The sequence below is a fragment of the Elaeis guineensis genome, chromosome 16 (assembly GCF_000442705.2).
Source record: "Elaeis guineensis isolate ETL-2024a chromosome 16, EG11, whole genome shotgun sequence".
Classification (NCBI taxonomy): Eukaryota; Viridiplantae; Streptophyta; class Magnoliopsida; order Arecales; family Arecaceae; genus Elaeis; species Elaeis guineensis.
Window position 1 is genome coordinate 34,808,908 of NC_026008.2, and position 12,313 is coordinate 34,821,220.

At 38.5% G+C, this 12,313-nt stretch overlaps 1 protein-coding gene across 2 annotated transcripts; it reads left to right on the top strand.

The window, feature by feature from the left end:
* The first annotated feature begins 5,307 nt into the window (after positions 1-5,307).
* Positions 5,308-8,072, top strand: LOC105059478 (transcription repressor MYB6). Of its 2 annotated transcripts, XM_073250090.1 has the most exons (4): positions 5,308-5,560; positions 5,652-5,781; positions 6,064-6,680; positions 7,294-8,072. In XM_073250090.1, the coding sequence occupies exons 1-4, from the start codon at positions 5,428-5,430 to the stop codon at positions 7,314-7,316; spliced, it is 903 nt and encodes a 300-aa protein (XP_073106191.1). In that variant the 5' UTR covers positions 5,308-5,427; the 3' UTR covers positions 7,317-8,072. The 2 variants fall into 2 exon arrangements, with proteins under 2 accessions (XP_073106191.1, XP_010941078.1); XM_010942776.4 differs by lacking the exon at positions 7,294-8,072 and having other exon boundaries at positions 6,064-6,858.
* Positions 8,073-12,313: the final 4,241 nt, after the last annotated feature.

Sequence of the window (12,313 nt, forward strand, 5' to 3'; positions counted from 1 at the left end):
TTGTATCATTTTAAATCTTGCATTGCCATCTATAATTATATAATTAATTTGATATATTTATTTATTTTTATTTTCAGAGATTATATATCATGTCTTCAAGAGATCAAAGCCATACCAGCTGAGGAGAGAGCTCTCGAGGAGAGAGCGATCATGCGGCCAGCTCACATGATTTTGTACCTCTCATATTAGATGGTAAATTGTAATACTTAAGATATTTTTATTTATATTATTTTGTTCTTTGCTAACTAATATAACATTCTTTATATTAGATATTTTGCACTCAGGTTCGGATGGTAGGGGGTCACCAGTGACCCCACAATCATACGTAGCAATGACTGACTCTCAGACACAGAGCCATGGTCGAGGATCCGTTTGGCTTGTGGTACCTCCAACTCAGTCAGAGAATAAAGAGCTCATCCATGTTCATAGCCACTCATAAGTACTACAATTTTAATTAATATGTTTAAAAGTTAGCCATTCTAGAGTTAATATTTTCTTTTCAAAATCAATTTTATAGCATGTTTAGAGAGCCTGGAGTATCTCGTGTGGTTACCGGCAACATCCGATACTTGATGTCGGGCTTGGTGAATGAGTTCTCAAGCTGGCCCTCTGGAGCTTGTCATGCAGCCTGGGAGATGCTTTGGATAAGTCAAAAATATTTACTTTTTAAATTTATGGTATATTTGTATTCTACTTATTAATACATGCTTCAATTCTATCTTGCAGGAGTATTATCTATTCGAGACTCTTCAGGATGATGAGGCTGGCCATCAAACCTTTGATGAGGTAGCCATACGGAGGCTCCGAGATGGCCTCTACAACCTTAAACAATCTGCCATCGAGTATTCCGGCTCCCAATCACCATCAGATTGGAGCTCCTATAGGGATAATTAGATGTGGACGGACGTATGGGAGGCTATCTGTGACTAGTGGAGCAGTGAGGAATACTCTAATAGGCGGCAGAGGATCCAACAGAATCAGACTGTCCAGTAAGATTTGATCAGGCACATGGGTAGCTCTATTGGCACACATATTGTGACCAACAGACTGGTAAAAATTCTATACCAAAACTCTTCACCAGAACTGTAAAAATTTTTATATTTATACTTTAATTAATTTAATTTTATTATTTATTTATTATAGATACGGTAGTTGGATCATCCATAAGGCCAATTGCAGTTGTGGGAGGCTACACACCAGTCTAAAAGGATTAGTGATTACTTAGATTCTAGGTCATGACAGATTGCAATAAAAATTTCAAACCATATTTATTAAGTTATTACAGGATCTAAAATATATATTAGAATTAATGTATTTCTGAACTGTGTAAGCGGATTATGCGGAGTACGTTGTTGCACGGCACGATGATGACCCATCCATTTAGCCCCTCCTTGACCTTGAGGGATGGTTCAAGATCACCGAAGAGATGAGCAGGAGCCGAATCATAGGATTCGACCATAGCTTCAACCTTCCAGTGGCTCGATACTCTTCGATGTCCTCATAGACCTCGACATCCCAGACTTGGAGTGATATGCATATGGAGGAGGTTGTGCGGAGACTTCTGAGCCAGCAATCTCAAAGCTTCTGGGATGCCGTCCACAATACGATTATAAAGATTCTCCAGTAAGGGTTAAAAATTCAACCTAACCCTCGTGCGGAGGCTTCTGAGCTAGCGATCTCAGAGCTTCTGAGATGCCATCCGTGATACAATCACAATTGATGGGCTAAGGATGTCTATAGCTTTATTTCATCGAATGAAATATGTAGGAATAATCTGTTCGAGAATCGAAGGAGCATATCGAAAGATACACCGACGAGCAGTCGGCCGTGAGCGGTCAACAACGATCAATGTGCGGTCAATGCCCCTTGTGAGATTCGAACTTAGGCCCTTGCTTAGGTTTGGTGCTTCACTTTACTAATGAGCTATCCCTGCCTCTGTGCTTTAATCTTTTTTTTTAAAATTTATACTCTTCTCACTTTCCTTCTAAAGGCCATAATTTTGGATCCAGAGGTTGGATTTAGGTGAATTTTTTTTATAATTTTATATAACCTTTCGAGATCTACGTGGCTACGATAATGATTTTGTAAAAAAAATATTATTTTATCCCTTAAATTAAAATTTTAAAAAAATTTAGTTGATACTTACAAATAATTTTGGATGATTATGTAAACTTATAATAGTGAAATCAAATTTCAAATACATCTTTACTATTTATTATCTAAATAATTAATATTAAAATATTATCACAAAAGACTATCTTGATAGTCCTAAGCATGACAATTATTAAAATTTGATTTCAACAGCCACAAACGACCATGTGATGATCTCATACACAGAGATCACTGATGGATCCAAAAATTTATGACAATGATCTCAGTGGTATTTATGACATACTATCAGAATTTTATTTTAATAAAAAATTATTATTATGATCAATTTAACATAAAATAATTTTAATCGTTAAATAAAAAATGACTGATCAAAAGACGAAACGATGTCCGATTAAGATAATTTTTTAGATAAATAATTTTTACTACTACTTTATTTATTTGTATGGTGATAATCATAAAATTCAAACCATGCATCTATGAATGATCTAAAACTATATATCGTTTGCTACTCATTCTTAAATTCCTTAAGTAATTGTACTTGTGCTTTTGTAAGATGTGCTCAAGTGGATTTCAACATATATACATAATTTAAATTTTATGATCACCACCGTACAAATGATTAAAGTACTAACAAAGATCATTTATCTAAAAAATCATTTCAATCGGATGTTGATTGGCTTCTTGATCCCTCATTTTTCATTTAATGGTCAAAATTATTTCATGCTAAATTGATGCTAATGATGTTCAATTAAAGTAAAATTTTGCTAGTGTGCTACAAATATCATCGAGATCATCATCATAAATTTTTAGACCTATCGATAGTCTCTATCTATCATATTATCATGCGATCGTTCATAACCGCTATGGTAGGTCCGACCTACGGCAGCGGTTATTATGAATTACTGCGGTATGTCAGACCTACCACAGTGGTTATCGTAATCGCTGCTGTAGGTCCGACTTGTGACAGCAGTTATTATGAACTACTATCGTAGATCCGACTTATGGCAGTGATTATTACGAATCACTGCGGTAGATCGGACCTATCACGATGGTTATCGTAACTGTTGCCGTAAGTCTGATCTCCGGCAATGGTTTTTCGTAACCGCTGTGGTAGATCATACCTACCATAGCGTTTATGAATAGCCACTGCAGTAGATAGCCTACCGCAGTGCTTATGGTAAGCCGCTGTGGTAGGTTATTCTACTGCAGTGGTTACGGTAAACCGCTGTGGTATGTATGACCTATAGTAGCGGTTACGAATAACTACTGCCGTATGATCTATGACAGTAGTTTTAAAAATCACTGTCATATAAGTGCTGCCATAATCTTTTTTTGTAGTAGTATTTTTGGAAGTCGCACTCCTTCCTTCTCACAGCCCTCCCTCCTTTCTCTTTTGTTCTTCTTGAAAGAGCATCACCGGAGGTTGGCGTGTGGCGATGGGGAGGCAAGTGGTGAAAGAGGAAGAAGGGAGGCAGCCATGAGCGACGGAGGAGGAAAGGGGCTATCAACCCGAATGACAGAAGAAGAGAGAAAGTGAAAAAAAGAGAGCGGTGGGAAGACGAACGGAAGTGGTGGGAAGGTGAGCAGTGGGCCTGAGCGGCATAGGAGGAGGAAGAAGGGGGCGGCCGGCCCGAGTGGTAGAGGAGGAGGAGGAAGGGGGTGGCTGGCCTAAGCGGTGGAAGGGGAAAGAGGGTGGGGAAGAGAGCGGCAGTGGTGGGGGAGGAATTGCAGGCGCCTGCAGGGGGAGTGGGGGTGGAGGAGCCATGGGCGGAGAAGTCGCGAGTAGGAGGGTGGCTAGAGGAGTTACAAGTACCACTAGGGGGGACCTTATGCGAAGGACCTGCGGGTGCGTAGGGGGAGAGGGTTTATGCTGTGGGGTGACCAAGGGTGGAGAAGCCACGGACAAGCGTGGGGGGGGGTGCGGAGGAGCTACAGATGGCACTGGGGAGTGGAGTGTGCACGGAGAAGCCATGGGTGGTGCTGATGGGGGAGGGTGGGTGGCAATGGAGAGACGAGCGAAGAAGGTGGAGGATCGGGGGCAGCATGCGACGGTGGAAAAGAGAGCAGCGGTCAGGAGAAACTACGAAAAATAATTAAAAAATAAAATATTATTTTATAAAAAAATAATGATAATATAATATCTTAAATATTTTTTATAATAAAATAATACTAATGGAGTACTATAGCAAAATCTACATCTAGTAGTTAGTTAGGAGTAGTATACACACATCTCTTAATTAGCATGCGCTGTGTGTGTCTTGACAATGGAGGATCACCAAATTAGCTAACAAGGCTAGCTATATTGGTCCGCATGGAACAGGTCAATCTTTTCATTTGTTACTCCAAAGTTGAACTAGATTGTTCACCATACGATCCTTGAAATCTAGGATAGAGCGGCGCTGATGTTCAAAGGATGGTACTGTAGATGCGTATTAGCTGTCCTTGAGAAAGAATTATGGGGAGGCTATACTCATCAAGAGAATTATGGGGAGGCTATACTCATCAAGGTTGCAACGACAACACTGACATCTCTTGTACAAAAGAAGAAAAAAAAATTGATTTCCTCAAATAACAGCTCCATCTGAAGCTGCTATTTTTCCATTGTAATGGAAATATCAGTTGTTAGTTCTCGTGAGCCCTTTTGAATGGTTTTCTTAAATGAGTTCACAAGCAATAATGGAGCTTTTTGGTTTCGAAGATCTTATTGAGTTTAGTAAAGAAATTATGAAATAGGAGCAACTGTCTCTGTTACGTAACAGCTACTAAAACAAGTTAATGACTAAATGGTGGGTATTGTTTAAAGGCTAAAATAGCTGTCATACCTTGCTACCTGTCGGCAGACCGCTTACTGTTTAATTTTAGACATCACAACACCTCCTACGTACATAATTGAACTCCAGCTGATCGCCACAGTATTGGTTCTGTGTACGTAGAAGTGGTAAACTAGGACCAGTCTACCTAGCACGAGAGAGAGAGAGAGAGAGAGAGAGAGAGAGAGAGAGGTTTTGGGGGTGGGGGCGCGCGGGCACAGAGAGAGGGAGGGAAGGACGGGGTTGTGTCCGATGCCCAGTCGCTGTAGGGTTAGATAGAACGTAAGGAGACCAAGGGGGTAGGGCCCATCCGGTGCAATTGTCGAGGGGACTGACTGCTCAAAAGAGAGGTGGGAGAGAGGGGAGGAGGAGGAGGAGGAGGAGGAGGAGCCAACTCTTCTCCTTTTCGCATAAATAGGGAGAGCCCTCCAACCAATTCCAACGTCTCAAGAGGAAGACAAGCACAAAGAGGAACCAGAGAAAACAAGAGGAAGAAGTTGAAGGCATGGGTCACCACTCCTGCTGCAACCAACAGAAGGTCAAGAGAGGCCTCTGGTCTCCTGAGGAAGATGAGAAGCTCATCAGATACATCACCACCCATGGCTATGGCTGCTGGAGTGAAGTCCCAGAGAAAGCTGGTCCTCTCTCTCTCTCTCTCTCTCTGAGATACATGATAGGAAAGTAGGACATTTCTATAAGGCTCTCATTCCTTTTGTGCTTGTTACACAGGGCTACAAAGATGTGGGAAGAGTTGCCGCTTGAGATGGATCAATTACTTGAGGCCTGACATTAGAAGAGGGAGGTTTACACCAGAGGAGGAGAAGTTAATTATCAGCCTCCATAACATTGTTGGAAATAGGTTTGAGAAACACTACTTTATTCCTTTTGTTCATGTCTTGCATACAAGAATCGGATATCGATAATGTGATGATCGCATGTTTATATGCTTTGCACGGAAACCATCTTCTATCTCAAATTGAGGTGTCTTAACATCCATTTGGCTTGCATGAAATTGGTGCAAGCTTGTTTTCGATTGCCTTTTTTTTAAAAAAAAAAAAATCTACATCAAGTGTTTTGAAATGACTTAGTTTTTAAAGCTTACATTTTTTAAATAATTCAATATTGTGGTGGATTTTTGTAGATGGGCACACATAGCAAGCCATTTACCTGGACGAACCGACAATGAGATCAAGAACTATTGGAATTCATGGATCAAAAAGAAGTTACAAAAGCCTACCACACCTCCATCAACGAGTCCACAAAGTATAGAGCTAGTCCAGCCAAGGTTCAACTCTGTTGATCAAGTGGATGCCATCATCAATCAAAATTTATCAACAAGGCCGGCTCCTGAGAACAGATTGCACACTCATTGTCCTATTTTCATGTTCGACACCACTGCCGGTGATAGCCGCCCGGGAAGCAGTGCAAGAGATGAGCTAGATGCCACAACCCTAATTTCCAGCTTGTGGAACCCTAGTCAACTTCAAGACCAAGCACTGTCCCCTCTCCTAAATTTCTCGTGCAGCATGGACTCAACCTATTTGCCACCCTTGGTTGATGGCATGGGAAACATGGTGCCCATGGAGGCACAACCATGTTGTGTGGGAGATGATGGGGACACAAGTAAAGAGTGCTTTGAGAAGCAAGAGCTGAATGAATGGGTGGACTCACAACAGTACTCCAGCCTTCTTATTTGGGATCAAATGCAAGGGTCGCTTGGTGGAGAAGGTCTCCTAACAGCTACAACCAATATGGACGGTATGGTTACTTCATTTCCTTCGTCTTTGTAAGGGATCAAATGAGGTGGACATCTCTCTCTCTCCTTCTCTCTCTCCATCTCTATCTATAATAGGATCTTCAAAGAGATGGAGATTATTTATTGGTTTGGTGTTGCTTTTTCTTTTCTTTCAAGTGAGGGGTTGTGAAGTTTCATAAAGGGATTGAGCATGCATAAGTGCAATAATCTTAAATACAATTGAAGATAACGGAAAAGAGTCAACAAAGAAACAGTGAGTGATAGGCTGTTCTGTGGGTCTTCTTTTGTTGTTTGTCATGCTGCTGTCAAATGGTAAAGGCTCCACTTTCAAACTTCTATAACCCTCTTTTCTTACGTAGCAATGCTTGGACCTTGCTTGGAGGACTTGTCCTCCTATTCTTTTTGGGTAGCAACACAATAAAAAAGAGATGCTCAGAGTACCTAATCACTTTGGAAGGTGTTAGATCATTGTTTCGACTCTTTGTACTATTAGCATCATTAGCTTTTCAACAAAATTAGAACGACCTACCATGCAGCGATTTGGATGAGGTAAGAATAGATTGCAGCCCTTCTATAAAATATCTCTCTATTCTTCAACTTGTCCTCTTCTAATAGGTGGAACCAGCCACATCTTTTGACGAAAGACAACTGCAAGACCAAGAATCCAAGATCTCGTGCCAAAGAAATTATTAAAGAGTACCTTGCATCTCAAGTGGAGGCACTGGAGGCAATAGTGCAATGTTCATCTACTGAAGAAAAACCATTCCAACCACTCAAAGGAGCATCAATGCATAATTAAAGGAAAATGCCTTTTGGACTACTGGTGCAAGCTTTAATTAACTTGCACATAATCGGGAGGGAGAGAGAAGCACAAGGACAAAGGGAAAAAAAATGGAAGAATTAAAACTCTTCATCCAATTCTCCTAAAACTAATTCCATTGGCTGTTGTTAAGTGCACCTGGGACCCCTAAACAGTGGAGCCCTAAGAAAATCACTAAAAACACAAAATTTGAGAATCTCCAAAATTTGCTGAAACTGGAATCCTAAAGCAAGGACTACACTGGCAAAAGTTCTGAAGTGGTTGGGTAATCTTCAACTTATTGATGTGCATTGGTCCACAAAATAAAGGAATTTGAGGCTGTAATTCACAGGAAGCAACTCCAGTTCACAGTGCCCATTGAGCTCTGAATTTTGTTTCCAAATTATGGGTCATTTTTTTGATTCCAACAAGCATGCTTATTTTAGTTAGGGTAGCAAAAAAAAAAACATCTCCCCATGATCGCTCCCATGTGGTTACTAGATTCTTATCATATTTACACTGGATTTTTACATCTGGAAATGATGGATATTCACTTGATTTTACTGCTCTGAACATCACCGTAACATGGTAATGAAGTGAATGCACGAAGAAAGCAAAAAGATCATCATTCTTCTGAATAAGAACAGTGCACGCCAGAAGGTGTGGAAAATCTTGATATCTGAGATACTGTTAATGTTACAGGAATGATCTATGTTAGAATCCTGGACACTGTTGGAGCAAATGGAGGAAAAAAGTTAAAGTTCAATAAGAAACTTTTAAAAGTTCCTTGAAATATTCAAATAGAATCCTTTGAAATTTGATTCAAGAATAAGAAAACGTGGGGCAGAGGTACTTATCCCTCTTGAAGTACTTACTCCTGTTTTTGTTTGCTGGAATTTCTTATTCTTAGGTGAATTAGCTCTGGGGCTAATGATTTTTTGTGTCCTTGTAAAGAGGGGTGGCAGGACTTAATGAAGGCCTTGTTTCAGTATAATTGTTATTCCATCTTCTACCCTAAAATACTATTCCAGAGATAATCCAGCTTAACCAAAACAGCTATTTCTCATTGGTGAGCTAAACTACAATATTCATAATGGAAAACTATCTAAACATGTTTTTGGCTCCTTAGTGATATAAACGGGAAAAACCAGAATTTTTTATCAGCTCTTCAAAACTTAAAATGTTCCTTATAGAATACCACCTAAAGGCATTTTAAATAAGGATTTTTTTTTTTTCAGGGAGCATTTTTTATAGTGTTGAAATGAGTATTACTGGCAAATTGTTTGGACCAAATCAAAATCCACTCGCTTCCAGTTTGACCTCCTAAGTTTTGGACCAGGCTAAGTTAAATTCACAAACAATGTTGGATTATGCGCAATCAAGTATAATGTTCCCCTTTTGGTCATTGTTAATTCAATAAATTTAGCTGTGCTACCAGCCACTACCATACTTTTGTTATCTCTGGATAGTTCGCTGACATCATTAGGTCACTGCAAGCCTTATCTGTTGAGCTCCTAACTCTATATAAAGAAGCACTCTTTTCAATACAGATAATAAGGAAAATGCTTACAGATTTGCATTGAAACCTATATGAAAGAAACAAGCACTCCTATCAATTCTTGCAAGATCCAGAAGAGGCTTAGGGAAGTTACGAGACCAAGTACCAAAATTTTTGGTTTGAAGCCCAGCTTAGAAAACCAATCGGTTCATTGGTTGGCCTCTCTAAAGACATGAGTTAGAAGACCTATCTTATCCAGCAGAGTTGGCTCAACATCAGGTTTTTTTAAGAAATCCATCCGATGGTAGTTTCTGAATCACCTTCAATCCAAAGTTGACCGCAAAGTTCTTGAGTGGCTACCTAAATTCCTTCCCAAGTGGCATAGAATTCAACCTCAATAATGGATTGGGATTGAAGAGAGCTGAATCCAGCATGAATAAGAGAGCCCATTTGATCTATAATAAGGTAGCATGGTAGTTAATATTTTGCTTAACTTTTTTCTGCCTATATTCTCCTTTAGAATGAGGTAGAACTTTTTCCTCTTTTGCAATGAGTCTGATTAGTTTTAAGCTTTTTCCTTAGGCAATTAAAAACCGTTCTAATTGAGGTCATCACAGTTTTCCTAGCACACCAAAACCACAAGTTGTTTAGACCTATTGTATTCTAGGAAAAGTAGTGCACCACTATTTATTGCTTCATAAATAAAAATGCCTTGAATTCTCATTCATTCATCTAGCAGCTAGCACTTTCATGTTGTTCAATTCTTAAATGAAATATTTACTAAGCTTCAAGGATACTTTTCCCACTATTTATTGCTTCATAAATAAAAATGCCTTGAATTCTCATTCCTTCATCTAGCAGCTAGCACTCTCATGTTGTTCAATTCTCAAATGAAATATTTACTAGGCTTCAAGGATTATCCTTGCCTCCTTGGTTCTGGCAAAAATTTTTAATTTAGTTTTAGCCCATGACGAACTCATTGTTGAAATTAAACGACACAGGAATGAAAGTAGGATGTGGTGGAGAGATACACTCTTAGAAAGTTTTCTCACTGAAAAAAATTTAGGGGTAGAATGCAATCCATTTTTTAACAACCATAATTATTCAACCTTCAAAGTTTTCAAACAGTTTTGTCAGACTCCAATTTACTAACCACAGCTTCCTTTGTCACTTGCACGATTTCACCATCTCAAGACCACAAAGAATGCTATCCAGAATAAATCCATGATAAAGGCATATGTGATTTAATGCTAAAGAAGGTATTATAATGACCCTGACATAAGGTTTCAGTTTTACCCAATATTGTAATATTCACTCTCTGTTGCCTTGAGGTCCCACATACAAGCAATTTAAAGAGTGCACGGTATGATCTTCGATCAACCAAAAAATATATACCTTGTAAATTATCTAGTAAGTAGTAATGTGAGACCTAGCCCAGGCCTTTTTTTTTTGCCTCACCACGTGGGGGTCCGCATGTTGTGGAGCCATGGCTCCCTGAGAGATATCTATGTGCGAGCCAATCAAAAAGAAAAAAAAAAAAAAAGAGAAAAAGAATCATCTGCTTCAATTGTTCCGAATCAAGCCCCTCTCCTTTTGCTTCCCTTCATATTCTCCTTCCTCTCCTCAGCCCTCCCTATCCCTCTCGCTTTCTCTCTCACTCTCAGTTCCCCACCATGAAGGAGAAAAAAAAACAAAGGCAAACCCTCTCTTGTTTTGCCTCCAAACAAATTTCCTCTCTCTCGCTCTCTATTTGCTGCGCCCTCACTCTCGCTCTCAACCTCCTGTGTGTTCTTTTTCTCTATCTCTCATGCTTGCTTTCTCTCTCTCTCCCTCCTTCCATCCATTTCTCTCATGCTCTTCTCTCTCCCTAGTGCTTTCTCTTGCCTCTCTATTTCCTTATACCCTCCCTCTTTCCATCCCTGTATGTGTATGTGTCTGTATGTTTTGTGTGGGTTGGAAAATAGAAAGTGAGTAGAGGCCTCTACCTCTCACTCTCTCTTTTCATCCCTGTGTGTATGTATGTCAGTGTGTGTGAGTGAGTTGAAAAATAGAAAGAAAGAAAAAAAAAAAGATCTCTCCTCCTCTCTCTTTTCCTTCTTTTTCTTTTCCCTTCCTTCTTCTTCTTTGTCACTACTGTGGGTTGTGGCTGCTGTCGTAGGTGGGCTGTTCATCAAAGCATATAAGGTTAGGCACCCCTTTTGTGTTGTTTGGCTGATCTTAATAACATGTTAATGAATAGATATTAGAACTCTTAGTACGTAGTTAAATTCTGTTAGGAATTAAGTATTAGACAGTGAAACTCTTATATGTAGTTGGTTCTTGTTATGAGTTGGTTAATAGATAATGGAATGAGTAATGGGGTAAAGAAAACAGAAACTTTAAGCATTGTAATAGAAAAAATTTGAGAAAGTGGATGCTTTGTGTTCGTGGACGGATTGATTTTGTCTAGATTGAATCCATGAATTTTAATTCTGGATTGACTGGATAATTCAAGCTAAAATCTTAATTAAAGATTGTTGACTTATAAGTCGTTTTGAACATAAAATTTAAAAATTTTTGGATGAGTATAGCTAGGATAAATAATTAGTGTAAGGAGGCTATTGCGAAAAGAAAGAATGAAGGAGAGGCTATTGTATACTCTCCTCTTTCTTTCTTTTCTCCAAAATAGTAAAATTTTGAAAATTGAAAGACTTAAAAAAGTTGAAAAAATTGCTAGGAATTAGTTTAAACCTTGTTAGGGCTTGTTAACTTAGCTGTGATTGTGGATTACTATATCTCAAAAATCCAACAGAATGGCTAAGTGTTTAGCTATCGACAACTTTGAGGTGAGTAATATTTATATTTTATAATTAATTAAAATTATATGGATATTTTTATTATCTCTTTGATACGATACAAATCATTGTAAGTAATACTTTCATTTTATCATGACTAATCTGAATTAAGTGAGAATCATCTTATTTAGTTGTAATGATACAATGTGTTGTAGATACATTCAGATCCGATTATGTATTAAATTGTTATGTATTATTTTCGTGATATGATGTAAATTACTTGATTTTCGATCTAATCATACACAGAATTTATATACCATGAATACTTGATTAGTAAATCTGGATTTATAAGATGAACTGAATGATGTTACATACTATGATTAGATCAGACTTAATAAATTATGACTATTGTTTGTTGACATATATATATCATAGCTATATTAAGTTACACCAAATTATATCGAGCTCTATTAAGTTGTAACAAGTTGTATTAAAAATGTATCGAAAAGAAAAAAAATATATGAAGTATAGTTATTGATATATATCACTTGATTCTTAGTCCTA